Source organism: Lissotriton helveticus, chromosome 5_1 (assembly GCF_964261635.1).
Source record: "Lissotriton helveticus chromosome 5_1, aLisHel1.1, whole genome shotgun sequence".
In the NCBI taxonomy this organism is placed as follows: Eukaryota; Metazoa; Chordata; class Amphibia; order Caudata; family Salamandridae; genus Lissotriton; species Lissotriton helveticus.
The window spans coordinates 95,355,345-95,370,570 of NC_136065.1; the positions used below are offsets into that span (position 1 = coordinate 95,355,345).

The window sequence follows — 15,226 nt, forward strand, 5'->3', positions numbered from 1 at the left end:
AGCAGTCTACAGCGCTGAGATACCCCATGGGGTGATACATGCGCTTTACAAGACATCATTACATTACATTACATTACCGACACGAGCGGCAGAGACTATTTAAGTCGCTCGCATCAGTGCTCGTGCGCCTGGTCTCGTCACAGCGGAGGCAGCGCTAGCACATACCTGCTTCTCTTTCCGGATCGAGATAACGGCCCAAGCTTCCCGGAACCTTTCACTTGGTCGCATCTGAGCAGCGGTCCCTCGAGACTCCTCAGCTTTCCCCGCTTGGCTGCTCTCAAGAGGTTGGCTCCTGTTGTCTTCATTCTGACTTTTTCTTCCATTCCCGACATCAGCAACTTCCTTTTTCGGCTTCCCCACACATCCGGTGACATTCTAGAACGCATCCTGACCCTGCAAAAAGAAAAGAAAGACAAGTGCAGATAAGTTTTAAGTGCTCACAATCTCCCGAAGGCGTTGTGAGTTATATTTTGCCTTTTCAAGATATAAGAAGTTATAAAAGACGCATTTGTTTATTGAATCTTGTAGAGGTTATCCAAGAGAAGGCAGTGCATATTATGAACATTGAACTTGACAGATACAAGGTTAACAGTCTAAATTGTGGTGCCAAAAGACTAAGACTCTGTGCTTATTTTTCAAGGAACTTTGTTATTTAATCTTTGAGCTTTTATTTTCCGAGAACATTATTATTATTATTTTTTTATGTGCAGAGGTAACCAAAAGATGTTAAACATTCATTAGTTATAATTTTCAATGTCAGGAATTAGAAAATGAAGTAATGATTTGTTATTCCTTGTAGCTTAAAGAAAGAATCCAAAAGTCAGTGCAAACATATGTACAGAATACAAGAGAGCTAAACAGAGAGTCCTAGATTTAGGTACATATATTAATAATACTAATAGTTAAATGCTTAATGTCATGAAACCTACGTCATAATACCCTGTACATAATTACTTACCTTTCTTACCTGTGTGTTTCTTTAGATTGCATTAGCCAGTGTACCTGACGATACTACCTCTCATACAAATTAACTGAAGCAAGTCTCCTGATATGCAAGAGATTCCAGTCACCTCAGGAGGACTCTCTCTCTCTCTCTCCCATTCCCCCTTTCCCTTCGGGAGCTTCCTGGGAGACAGAGGGTCAATTCTTCTGGCTCTGGGGAACTCTTGGGAAGATTGGGCTCACTCGTCGTCATCAAGAGCAAGGAGATTCAGGTGGGTGTCTTACCTGACTGAATCTGACACCAGTCCACCCAATCCCAAAATAATTAATGCTATATTTCAGTCTCTAACCGCTATCCTTCCTACTAAATTCTAATACTATAATCCACTCTATAACACTATACTCCCTCAAAAACAATTTACAACACTTTAATCTACTTCCTAAGATTACTCTTCAATAATATCAGTGTAAAACTCCACTATACAGCGAGACCTATTTGCGTTGCTAATGCTTGTTTTTAATTGCTTTAGGATTTTATTAGTGTTGTGTTCTCACTAGCGGCTGCCCTCTATGGTGCGGAACTCTGCGGACACACTAATGCAACCACTAATGAAAAAACAGAAAATAATCTCATTAGATCTGTGCTGGAGTTTCCCCGAAACGCACCACTAACACCAATGCGCTTAGATCTGGGCATGAAGAGTGTTGCCTACGCAATTATCCTACGGCCTCTAATTATTTAGATGTGCACATGGGTAAATGAGTCACCACTGCCAATGAAAGAATCGCTACAAGAAATATTATCGCTGGACACCAAAGGTAGTGTCCAGTTACTCAACCACATTAAGAAATGGTTGGGCAAACTTGGCATGAGTGACCTATGGCTATCCCCCGGAAATTATTTTAAAAAATCGGAAAATTTCCTCAAAAATAAATATTGGAGCTAAGTAGAGGACACCTGGTTAATTGGGAATAGTGCAGGGGCATTAACAATCTTATTCCTCAAAATTAAAGACAAAATGCAGCAAGAAAATGTCTTGAACCGAATAGAGCCACCACTCGCAAGATTACTTTATCTAAGATTTAGGTATGGCATCCTTCCAGTTAAAGGTTTGGTTAGTAGCTGGAATGGTGCCGACATCCCACCCAGTTGTCCAGGGTGTAAAGGTGTTCTTGAATCAATTTTCTGTCCCATGTACAAACAAACAAGAAGGACCTGGCTAGTCCCAATCTGTCGAATTCTGGCAGCTAATCGTTTAATAGAATTGTCAGAAATTTGAAAGTGACAGCAAAGAATATCTAGTCTGTGGCCTGTCCAGATATTTGCTCCATGCATGGATGACACGAGGTAGAGCATTAAAGAACACCGAACAAGCACGGACAGGGTAGTGAGTATGCTAAATGCAGGGAAGACTATTCTTCTGCATGGATGAGTAACATTCAAGAGATTGTAACAGAAAGGAACTGTGAAATATATTAGTTTCCCACTATCCCATTTAAAACATCCCAGATATACGTTTTCTTTTTTAATGCATCGACGCACCAACGATCATGATATGATTTTAGCACGGGATGGCTTAACTTATTATGCTGTTATTTTTATGGTTAACTTTATTTATTTTATATACTAGTGATGATAAGATTAATTGTGATTTTATTGTATATATTCTAATTTTCATATGACTTGTTCATAGATGTTTTAAATGAATAAGCACTAGGCACTTAATCAAATATTAGCATAAGCACGATAGCAAACAGAATGCTACCGTAAGGCCTAGAGGTACTTACAAAAAAGAAACAGCCAGCAGGGAATGTTAACATGACTGAAGGACAATGAAAAGGTGTCACATAATGCATCTAATAGCATATTTTCTTAGGAGCACCTGGTGTGGCACTTGTTTCTCTTCCTTCCCCTCCCCACTACCTGTTTGGAAATGTATATACTAAATGTAGTGGTGACGATTGGGGGCTGTGTCAGTCGTATCACCATTTTGTTGGAGACCTTTTGGAGACCTTCTGTTTGCCTGACCACGCTGTGTGGGGCCCGAGCCGGGTCCAAGGATTCCCATTGCTGCCTGTAACGACCCGCCCGCCCTTTCACCACAGAGCGCAGGACTGCCCGGGACCACAATTCCCAAGAGGCAGTGCACTCTCACAGGATCTCGTCAGCCCTTGAAATGGTCAGCGGGGCTACCGCGGCGCGGGACGCGCGCGGGTTCACCCGGGCAAAGCCCGGGCCAAGGGCGGGCCCGTCTGTACCCAAATGAGACCGGGCAGGGCCCTTTCTCTTGGCTGTAACAGGGAATATCCGCATAAGAAACAGTAAGACTCTTAATATTATATAAAAACTTTTGGACTTATCGCATCTGTTTTCCCTCTGGAAATTGTTTTGGTTTGATTTTGGGGCCGGACTTGCATTTCTTGTCCATATATTGTGAGCGATACTGCTACCATTCCATCTTTATTAAGCAAACTGCAATCTAAGGTTGTTGTGGGGATATTATAAGAAGAAGGCCTCATTGAACTACTGGACTCCTGTTTTTATCCTACTGAACTATTGACTAGTTGTCTGAACTACAGGGAGAGAAAGTTGGTGAACAGTCTACTAGTGAAGGAGAGAAAAAACAATCTAAGCCCATCCCTCCTACGGCAATAAGAAAAGATCATCAAGGGAAGAAAAAAGTGGGAAATAGGAAAGGCTCATACAAGGGAAAGGAAGATAGTAATAGAAGAAATAAAATCCATAATGCCGATTTGAAGACCTTAACAACCCTGGTAGAGAGATTGGACTTACACGTGAGAATTACATTAGACCAATTGGGCGTTAGATTGACACATACTTAAAAACGTATAGAAATGAAAATTAGTCAAGACAAGGACAGGGATTTGTTAGCTAAGGAGAACTGTCCCGTAAATATAGATAACAATACACAAATCAGACAATCTACCATAGTTGACATTAGGTCTAAGGAAACAAATGCCCTAAAGCTGCCTATCCACCCAGACAGAACATCTAATACTGGGAACGTCCATCTCAAACTGGGGCAGGTAACTCCTTAAACACTATAGAGGTAGAGAATGGGTACAGGGATATCATGGATCCAAGAATCCAAGAAATGTAAATAGTTTTAACATTCCCCACCACGCTCCAAAGAGCTCTCGTTCCTTACTACCTTCAGTTCCATCCCAAGTCTTTTACAAATATCCAATAGACTAACATCTTGACCTTCCACCTAAAGTAACCCCCTATGTAGTGATTCTGGCAAACGTGCCCAAAAAGGCCCCATTAGAAAAACATGGGAGATGCAGAGAAATAAGTCACTACACTGGTTGGGAAGGAGGACTGGATTTTCGCAACAGCTTTTTTCTGAATTTAAAATGTCAAGAAGAGGTCAGTGGGTCGGGCCTCGAGAGAAAATATTTCCAGGTGACTGTATTATTTTAACATTCAAAACTCCAGCACTTGTGAATAACATACTTTGGGTAGAAGGTAATAGTTTGCTACTAGAGGGTAGGATTAATCTTTTACCGTTGAGATTTTTTTATCCACCTTGTACTATACCCACGAATACTTATAGCACCAACAGAACAGGCCCCACTCATGGTCAATGGAATAACCCTCAAACACACAATAGGTTTGATGTGTTGTCGGGTCTGGAAGAAATAGACTGTCTAAATCAGGGGTCTCCAAACCAGTCCTGGAGGGCCGGATCTATGCCAGATTTTTAAAATAACTACATGTATCTCAATGGGGATATCCCAAAAATCTGGCATGGATCCGGCCCTCCAGGACCGGTTTGGAGACCCCTGGTCTAAATCTAAAGCCAAACAACACATGAAGCAGAATCAATTTACTGGTGCTGGTCCCTTGTACACTGAAATGTATTTAAACTCTAAACAACTATCACCCACCGGGACAACTTCCTTTGATCTCGAACCCTGGTGTCGGTTAGACAAATTCCTAGTATAGCGAAGGGTAACCCTCCATTATTGTACAATACTACTGCCCCAGAAGACAAAAACCTGGGGAATGAAATTAATCAGGACGATAATGGGAGGCCTAATAGAAATATTCTCCAGAAAGGATCTTCCAGTGAGCCCGGGTTAAACATTGTTTATTGGAACATAGCAGGGCTGCGTTCTAAATTAGTTAACAATGAATGGCATGGCTTCACTGGAAAGTTCAATGTTCTTTGTTTACAGGAGACCTGGGCTACCTCCGCTGTACACCTGGAGGGTTATAAGACCTATTTTTCCCCGCTATTTCCTCGATTTCAGGGAGAGCTAAGGGGGGATTGACAACATTTATCTCCAATCTTGTAGAGTTTAAAGAAATAGTTCCAGTTAAATTGGAACCAAATTTCCAAGTAATCACCCTTGGCATGACTAAACACGATATCTATGTGCTGTTTAACTTTTATAATAACATCTAAAGACCTAAGTTAATCACTGTCTTAAAAGAGATTTGTCATACTCTAATGGAACTTAAATATAAGAACTCTAAAAATATATTTATAACTTGAGGAGGCGATTTTAATCTAACACCGTGTGGCTATAATAATAACTTAACCTGTGGCGTGGTAGACGAAGACGGGAACAATTTAACACATTTTCCGCATTCGGAAAGTGGGAACAGATTAAATAATATACTTTCTATCTTGGAACTTGGTTTGGCTAACGAACTAGTAGTACCACCGGTCCCACTGACTCGGACTTTCAATGGTAGAGGAGCGAGTACTATCATTGATTTGATATTTGTATCAAGGAATGCTGCGTCTCGCATTCTAAATTTTAAAGCCCATGACAACGTTACTAGCGATCATTTCCCTAATAGCGCTAATCTATTATATCCTAATAAAACCAGTAGGAGGGAACCGGACAGAATATTAGGACAGAAAACCCTCTCTCTAAGTAGGCTGAACGGGTACTCACTTAAGTGGGACAGAGTTCACCCCCTTCAGATCACAACTGAGGTGATAAATAACTCCCGTAAATCAATAGAGATATGTTTAGATGCTGCTTCCTCTAATCAAGAAATCGTAGCCAATTTTGAGGCCATAACACGAGCAAAAGGAAGCGATCTGAACTGCCAACAGAAAAATAAGGAGACACCTAAAGGATGGTTTAACAGAGCATGCACCAAAGCATACTCGGACTAAAAACTTTCCCTTCATAAAGATGTTAGGGCTAAAAAAAAAAAGAGCTCTTCTTAGAAAAGAATATAACAAGGTTATTAAAAATAGGAAAACTGAATTAAAGAATAAGATATGGGAACAGTTACATAAAAGCTGCAAAGAGAAGGATAGCACGGCTTTTTGGAAATGTGTTACATCTCCTTTTTTATCTGAAGCTAGTGATGTTCCAAATATTGAAATAGCCATAGATGAAAATCTATGGGTGAACACTTCTCGAAGATATTTGGGATCTGTGATAAGAAAAAGAGTTCTCAAAGTTCCAAAAGTTTAGGGGAGCGAGTAAGCCCCCATACTAATTTCTCTGTTTTTCCTATCACCCTTGATATCTCTCTGTTGGAAGTCGAACACGCTTTATTAGCTAGTAAAGGGGGTAAGGCCCCCGGCCAAAACGGGGTACCAGTAGATTTGTTTAAATATAATAAGGACCTCTGGACCCCAATCCTCACAAGGGTTTTGGAAGCCTCATGTGCAGTGGGCCTTATTGATTCATGGTCCGAATCAATCCTGGTCCTGATATTCAAAAAAGGAGCTCGACAAAGTCCATCCTGCTATCGACCTATCTCTTTGCTAGATTCTTTAGGGAAGATAGCGGGACGGATCATTCTCAACCGTTTACATCAATGGTCTGAGGATAATAATATATTGTCGGATCTACAGTTTGGGTTCGGGGAAAGCATGGGCACCACGGAACAAGCACTAAACTTGACACTACTGATGGGGAAGTATAAATTTGCGAAGGGGGGAAACCTATATATGGTTTACATGGATCTAACAGCAGCCTTTGACTGCGTAAACCATTCTAAATTATGGACTATCCTAAGTGAGATGGGTATAGGGATCTCTGTGCTAAATTTCCTACGAGAACTATACACAAATGCTACGGCAAGGGTGCGCTTTGGAACAGGTGGGGAACTCACAGCTTCTTCTAACGTGGAGAGAGGGGTAAGACAGGGTTGTGTCCTGGCACCCTTTCTCTTCTCACTTTACACTAATGGCCTGGAACAAGCGATGCTAGAAGGGTGCCACGACCTACTGTGTGTGAAAAATCATCTAATTCCTGCTTCATTATATGCGGACGACGGTGTGATAATAGCAAGAACTCCACTGGAACTCCAGCGCGCCCTCAGTAGGTATCAACGTTACATGGCCGACTTAGATTTAAGGAACAATATTAAGAAAACCTTTGTTATGTCCTATGAAACAACTCACAAGAAAATGAGGAGTGTTTTTATAGTTGGAAAATACTATCACGTATCCATATCTTGGAATTTTAATTGATAACAAGTGTTCTTGGAGACAGGCGATATAGGCCAGGAAATTATTGTTTATAAGGGCTACCACTGCGCTAGTTAATTTTTCACACCGGCTGGGCAGGAGGTCACCTGTAGAGATGTTACAAATCTACCGAGCAAAATGTGTAAGCGCAGTGATGTATGGTGCAGGGGTGTGGGCTATGGAAAAGTAGATTCCATTCAAATGGTTGAGAATAGCTTCTTGAGGTTCCTTTTATCGGTGCTGAGAAGCACCTCCACCTTTAGTTGCCATCTGGAATTGGGCCTTTCATATGTCACCGACTTGGTGTGGCATCAAACTTGGACCACCCCCAATTTGGGTTTTAATAGAGAGCTTTTAAACGACTGTATCCCTTGAAAACTCACATAAGATAGGTTGGCTTTTATATGTCAAAAAATTCCTGTTTGACTTGGGTCTGGAAAAGCATTATCACGAGCCCTTATTGATTCAAGAGATTTCAAGGAAAAACATAAAGAAATGATGTTTGTTATACTTGGAGGAGTTGCGGCTGACCTCTGAGTCATCCAAAAGTTCAGTCCAACATATCCTCCAAGTACAAACTACTTTAACCATTCAGCCCTACCTGACCTTTAAACTGAGTTCTTATGATAGGTTTGTTCTCATTAGATTAAGAATGAACACATTTCATCGCCTGTTAACTTTCCTTAAAGCTAATGACTGGTCTCACTTGCTATCACCGTGTCCTTGTGACGAAATGTCTAGCCAGTCTACGATGCACGTGGTCCTGTTCTGCAAATTTTATCACGAACCGAGGAAGCTATGGGTAAAACAGTTAATGAAAATCTTGGGTTTGCGACAATGTCGCACTGCTTACCTCGTGATCCAATATCTAGAAGAGGAGTGCTTTGCAAGGAATATTGCTATGTTTTTGAAACTCTGCATAAAGCACAGGTAAAATTTGGATCTGATGTAAATATAGTAAAATGCTATTCTGGTTTTTGTACACTAATTTCTTTATTCTTGATTAGACCGTATTATGAAATTTGTAATTATGGCTGGTAAATATTGTCATGGATAAGATATTAGCTGTGTTTTTCTAAACCAATCTATTGCTTCGAGAAATGTAATTGTATTTATGTTCTTAAGTGTTTTTAAATGAACTTTTATGGTTTTTGTACTCCTAACAACCGAATAAAGGAATAGGATTGATTGATATGCTTTTATGGCCATTACAATAAAATTGAATAAATATATCTATCTATCTATCTATCTATCTATCTATCTATCTATCTACTTGCTGTTTGTGTGCTGCATAAATACTCTACACATTGCCTCCAAGTTAAGACAGGCTGTTTTTGTGCCAAGCTACCAGGGGGTTAAGCACTGATCAATTCAGTGATTTTTGTGGTTCACTCTGTCAAGGATTGTGGTTGTTGCTTGAGTGGGGCTCTCACTCCCTCAACTAATCACCCAATTTCTTGCAGCTACAATAGAGTGAGACTTAGTGAGACCACAGGAGGAGGTAGAACAGTGAAGGTACTAGAGAGACTACAGCAGGAGGTACACCAGAGCAAGCCAAGCAGGAGGCGTTATAACAGTGTGACAACACAGCAGAAGGTACAACTGAGAGAGACCCAATGAGAGGACAGGAAGCATAACTGAACGAGACCTAGAGATCACAGAAGGAGGTACAACAGACCCAGGCCTTGTGAGGCCACCGGAGGGGGTCAGCAGAGCCAGGCCTGATGATAGCACAGGAGGGTACAACAGACTCAGAGCGCATAAGGATTTTAGGAGGCACACAACAGAGCCAGTCCTTGTGAGAGGCATGAAAGGAAATCAGAGCCAGGCCTCGTGAGACTAAAGGAAGGTACAACAGAGCATAGCCTCATGAGGCCACAGGAGGGTAAAACAGGGGCATACCTTTTAAGATCAGAGTAGGTGCACCGGAGACAAGCCTGGTCAGACTACAGGGGAGTATAACCAAGACAGGTCTTGAGATCACAGGAAAGGACAGCAGAGCCAGGTCTCAAGAGACAACAGGAGGAATATGATGGAACGAGAACAGTGATACCACAGCCAGGCCTTACAACACCACAGGAGTGAGAGCATAGCCAGGCCTCAAGGCCACAGGAGGGTACAACAGAGACCAGGGCAGGTGACTACAAAAGGGGTAATAACAGAGACAGGGCTCATGGGATCACAGGATGTCTACAAACATCAAGAAGATTTTACAGGAATCTGTCCTTCTCTGGACTGGCCCTTACCCTCCGAATCTCTTTCCATGTAAAACCTCAATTCAATGATCCTGACACATGTTCTATGTTCTACTGCTCTCAGATCACATCACTCCTCAATTGATGAATCAGCGTTTCTAATAAAAGACCAAGCTCCAAATCTGTCCCCTCTCCCTAGTAAATAGTTCAAGCCCACCCTCTCTTTCGTTCACTGACGAGTCAAACAATCTTAAGCGCAGCAGCAGATGTCTGTAGTACTTATGGAAGTGCAACTGTGAGTCTAAATCAAAGCTGGAATAAAAGCATGGGAACCTGCCTCCTTCTCTTATTTTTTTAAAAACCAGGGCTAATTCTTCTTAATACTTTTAACTTTTGTTCTGCGTCTCATTTGCTGGCAGCTGCAAAAATTAGTGAATTAGCAATTTCTGCACTTTTCTAGAATCTCACACCGCCTTAGGTGACACATTTCGCCCAAACCGAAAGACCAGAACTGTTCTCCTTGCAGTGCTAGATGATCTTAGAATGGCTGTGGATGTCAACACAAAAAGACATGAAGAACTTATGTTTGTTCGCTATTAAATGTAAGAAACTGGTGGTGCCTACGTGCACAGGGTCGGACCAAACACACTCACTGATGGCTGCTGTAAGTAAGTGGCAATGATGATTCAAAGAGTAAGCCATTTTGAGAAAGTGTCATTTTGTGGAAAATTATAATTTTATTAGAATAACTAGCAGCCCATCCCGACGTTGTCCGGGTATGAAATAGAATGTGTGTAATGTGTGTATTTGGCAAGGGCAATTAATTTTAAAATCTCGCGTTAGACAACATTTTTTGTTTCATTAGAATCGGGACGGAGAAGGCCCAGCTGCAGCCCTGGTTGATGTTAGCAGGCGCGTGTAATTGGTGTAGTGATCCGCCGCCTGAGCCCGGCTACAGCCCTGGTTGATGTTGGCAGGCGCGTGCAATGTCGTTGAATGAGAGAGTTATCAGCCGCGGGTAAATCCGTTTAATGAGAGAGTTGAGTGACAGCGAGTAGGAGAGGCTGCAGTAATTGTCCGCGCAGACACGCTCTTTTGCGCGTTCCCCCGCTTGAGGCCCAGATGCAGCCCTGTTTGATGTTAGCAGGCGCGTGTTCCCCCGCTTGAGGCCCAGCTGCAGCCCTGGTTGATGTTATCAGGCGCATGCAATTAGTGTACTGATCCGCCTCTGAGCCCGGCTAGAGCCCTGGTTGATGGTAGCAGGCACGTGTAATTCCGTTGAATGAGAGAGTTCAGTAACAGCGCGCAGGAGAGGCTGCAGTAACGTTACTTACCACGCCTTCAGCTGAACGCGTTTGTCACGCCCCCAGCACACGGCCACAGCAGACGATCATCTGATTAATGTACGACCCACATGGCGTGAAGGGCGGAACGTAGCACACGCACCCCAGCGTTTCTCACACCCCCAGCGTGCCCCGTTCACATGGCATGAAGGCTGGACACACGCCCCCAGCGTTTCTCACGCCCCCATCGTTTCTCATGGCCCCAGCGTGCCCCTTGATGCTGTGCAGCAACGTAATTGGCGCTTGTATGTACGACTCACATGGCATGAAGGGCGGACACACGCCCCCAGCGTTTGTCACGCCCCCAGCACACTCCCACAGCCCACGATATGATGGCCATACCACACGCCCCCAGCGTTAGTCATGCCCCCAGCCCATGCCCACAGCACAACGCAGACACGCCCACAAGGGACTACTTTTGCTGGCACGGTTCTTTTACCTTTTAAATGTATATGGTGGCCGTCTGCATAGCCTATGTCCTTCTGCTGCAACCGTCATTTCCAATGCTATATTGGGTGTTGTGATTGGTGCTGTGGTTACTGAGATTACCCGCCTCAAAGCTTAGGGCTCTCTCTTTATAATATTAGTATGGATATGGATGGATAATGCTTAATATAGGTATGGTTCAAGTGGCATAACTAGACTCAGCCTGGCTGCATTACGTAAGGGGCTTGTTTAAATGTTGTGCTAGTTTATGGTTTTCTATCCTCTTTAGAAAATCTTTAAAATTCAGCTTCAGCCCCTGTATTCCTCTGTATGTGCAAAGCATCTCTCCCCAAGCTTGCTTGGCCGAGGGTCATGCATTGAAACGAGGTTATTGAGCTCAGCCTGTATTTCCACCCTTGTTGTTATAGCTGTGGAACAGTCCATTTTAAGATTAATTTCTCTTGTATGATTTCCTTGCGCAACTAATCATGTGGTTAATGACCAATGAGAATCATTTGGAAGTAGGTGTTGTTTGGGGTGGTTTGGAAACTAATAGTTTGATCGGCTTGCTATGCAAGTAGCATTTTATTGTGTAGTGTGATGCCATAAATCTGTGATGAAATGGCTTGTATTGATTTCTTTAATTCTAACTATTCTTTTCAGGTTGAGCCTAGGCAGTGCACATTCGCTGTCTGTAAGACCTGCAGTATTCTCTACATGGAATATAATGCTTGCCAATGGTTCATTCTCCCATTGCTCTTTTTTAGTGGCTCCGTATTAGTTGTTGGTTCCAATACATCATTTCCGTTTTTTACTGAGCGGCACCAACCAACTACAGTTTACTTACACTGTAAACTGTTTATGTGGTCCTTTAGGGCCTATTTTTTTATTTCCTGCTAGCCATGGCACCAGTTTCATGTGCCACCATGCGCAGAATTTAGTATGGACTGGTGCTGCGCGTGATGTTTTAGCACGGCGCCCATTTTCATGATTATTTTTTCTTACCAGGAGCCGCCATGTGCGTAAATATTACATGCGCAGGCATACCAACTTATATATTAGCAGGGCGCCCTTTCATATATGTAACATGGGGGGTGCTGCATTTGGCAAGTAGTTTTAATTTGTGGAGCCAAGGTTGCATTCCCTATTTCCCCAAATTTTATTTCACTTGAAATCATGCAACTAAGTTTCTTACGTTGAAATGAGGGGTAGGCGCTTTTCTAGTGGAGTGGATGTGGCATACGGCTACGGTGGCCGACTTTGAAGCTGGGAACCAGGTTCGAGTGTGGGGGGAGCTCGAACATCCTGTGATTGTAGACAAACCACATAGTCACATCAGGGCCACAGGAAGTCTCCCGCCCCCTAGTTCCCCAAACGTGCAAAATAATACACAGACATCGTATTAGTTTGGGAGAAAATTGCTGCAGGTTTATTTACATACAACATATGTAATGATGGTGGGTAAACATTACGGGCGATCCCGGGCAGGCCGCATTCTCGCCACCTGCCCGCCTGTTGAGCCAAACAGCACAGTGGCAAAGCACCCAACTGCTGTATAATAAAATTATAAATACTGACACGCCCCCCTGTGGGGCGTGACTAGGCCAACCCCCGGTTGCACAGGCCCACAACCGCCCGAAGGACTACTGGGGCGCCGACACGAATTCCTGCACCTCCCATGAGGATACAGGTTAGGCTCTGGCACCCCCAGGTGCCCGCTGAAGTACATCGTTTGCACCTCTCTTCTTCCGGATCGCCCAGTAACTCCGCCACAGCCTGTGCGGTGGTACCCGCTGCCGCACAGGCCCCCCCACCTTTGCTACCTTTACTACCTGCAACCTTTGCTCATGAGTGCTTCTTTCAAGTCCAGCAGAAAGAGGTCTAAACCTACAGGCGTGAGGTGAACACCATCCTCCTCAAAATAACCCTTCACTTTATCTTGAATCATTTCATGTTTGATAAAACCTAGGCCTCTGCGCTGGGAGAATTTTTTCATGGCAGCATTGATCCGCCTCCTAGACCTCTCGATTGCCTCAGAGGAATTAGCACCCGCCAGGATCTCCTGGGCACTATTTCGGACCACCAGATCTCGCAATCCCGCAAAAGGCCACTGATAATGCCCAAGTCAGTCTTCATTTTTTGTAAAAGAGTGGATTTCCCCAAATACGTAATGTCATTGCCACCCAGGTGGATTACCAAGTGGCGGGGAGGTGGACCACCCCGGGCCATGGCCTCCCGAAGTCTGAAGAGGAGACTATGCCAGCGCATGCCCGGGAAACCCCACCACACAAAGTGGGTACTTGTGAAGGTGCTGGTCCACTGCCTGACCTCTGCCCAACGGGCCAATCTGTCGACCATGGAATGCCCCATGACCCATACTTGCGAACCTGCCAAGAAAAGACGCAATAAGTTCAAGGGTCTTTATTGAGTAAATCACAAGTAAAACAAATAACGCCACACCAATACAGCAATCACAGCATGAAATTTCTTACATCCTTATGTAGCGTAATCAAGGCCTAATGTAACGTCTATAGCAAGAAGATTCCCAGCGCCCCACCGACTGAACCTGTACTGGCTGCATGCCGGTGCGAAAGGCCGATGTGGCCGCCCCTATGCGGAAGGAATGGCTGGAGAACCTCTTTCCCTGAACTAACAGACCAGCCCTGTCCAGGCAGGCCAGCATTATTTTGTCCATCTGATATTTAGTCAAGGGGCTGAGGTCAGCATGGACAAACAAGTAACCCGGCCCCGCGGGCCGGATGGCCACGAAGGCCCGAAGGACCGCTACCGGGCAGGAGCGCGGATCCCCAAGGGGGGAGAGCCTAATGACAAACCCCTTACCAGCCTGATCAGTCTTGGACCGCCTGAGCGTGATGGACAACACATCCCCAAAAGCGATATCCCCCACTCCCAGCGCATCCCCAGAGACATCTGTCTTTGAACGGGCCACCAGCTCGCAACTCCGGAATGCGCCAAAGAATGCTAGACAGAAGGCTGCAGAAAACAAGGCCGCTTCATACTGGGAGTGCACAACTGCGCGCAACACTTGTAGCATAGCTTGAAGCGATGGAAAATCAATAGGGGACCTGTCATCCGGGACCCTTGGATCCTCCCGAGCCCACCCTTTCAGGGCTGCCCTAATGACAAAGGAATTGGCTGGATCACTCCTACCGCACAACCTAGCCTCATGACTAATGGCCGCTAAGTGGCCGCAAACCCAAGAGTGGGACTTTTTCTGCTTCCTAGCCCACACAATGAACGCCTGAACTCTAACCTCCAGTGCCAGGGCCTGCAAGCCTAAGTCAGTGATGACTTTAAGGAAAGTAGCACGTTGACTCGCATAGCGTTTCCTTGTACCCAGTGCTAAAGATTTCTCTCCTTATTCTCTCAATTGCTGCTCCACTCCAAGATGTGCCAGAGCCTTGGTGCAAAGGGGGTCATCTCCTCTCTCGCCTGGGGGCATGCCGCCCGAAAACGGTCCAGCTGTAAACGAGAAAGAGCGTCAGCTGCGACATTCGTGACCCCCGCAATGTGTCTAGCTCTAAACTCAACATTGCAGCGCAAGCACCTACTAGCCAATTCCCGGAGTAGAGACAGCACTAGCGGACAGTTGGCCGATAGACCATTGATTGCCTGCACGACTGCCATATTGTCCGACCAGAACAAAACCTTCCTGTTGGACAGAGTATCCGGCCATAGGTGTAGAGAAATCACAATGGGAAAGAGTTCTAGGACAGTGATGTTAGCAGTAATCCCACGCCTGCGCCAAGCATTGGGCCATCCCTGCGCGCACCAATACTCTCCCAGAATAGCACCAAATCCCTCGCGACCAGAAGCGTCAGTGTACATA

At 44.4% G+C, this 15,226-nt stretch overlaps 1 protein-coding gene across 1 annotated transcript in view; it reads right to left on the bottom strand.

Moving 5' to 3' along the window:
- LOC144754205 (E3 ubiquitin-protein ligase TRIM39-like) overlaps nucleotides 1–15,226 on the bottom strand; it is a 223,139-nt gene that overhangs the window by 88,392 nt on the left and 119,521 nt on the right. Inside the window, exon 5 of the mRNA XM_078641791.1 lies at nucleotides 166–393. Within this exon, the coding sequence (XP_078497917.1) occupies nucleotides 166–393 (228 nt within the window). The remainder of the gene's footprint in view (nucleotides 1–165; nucleotides 394–15,226) is intronic.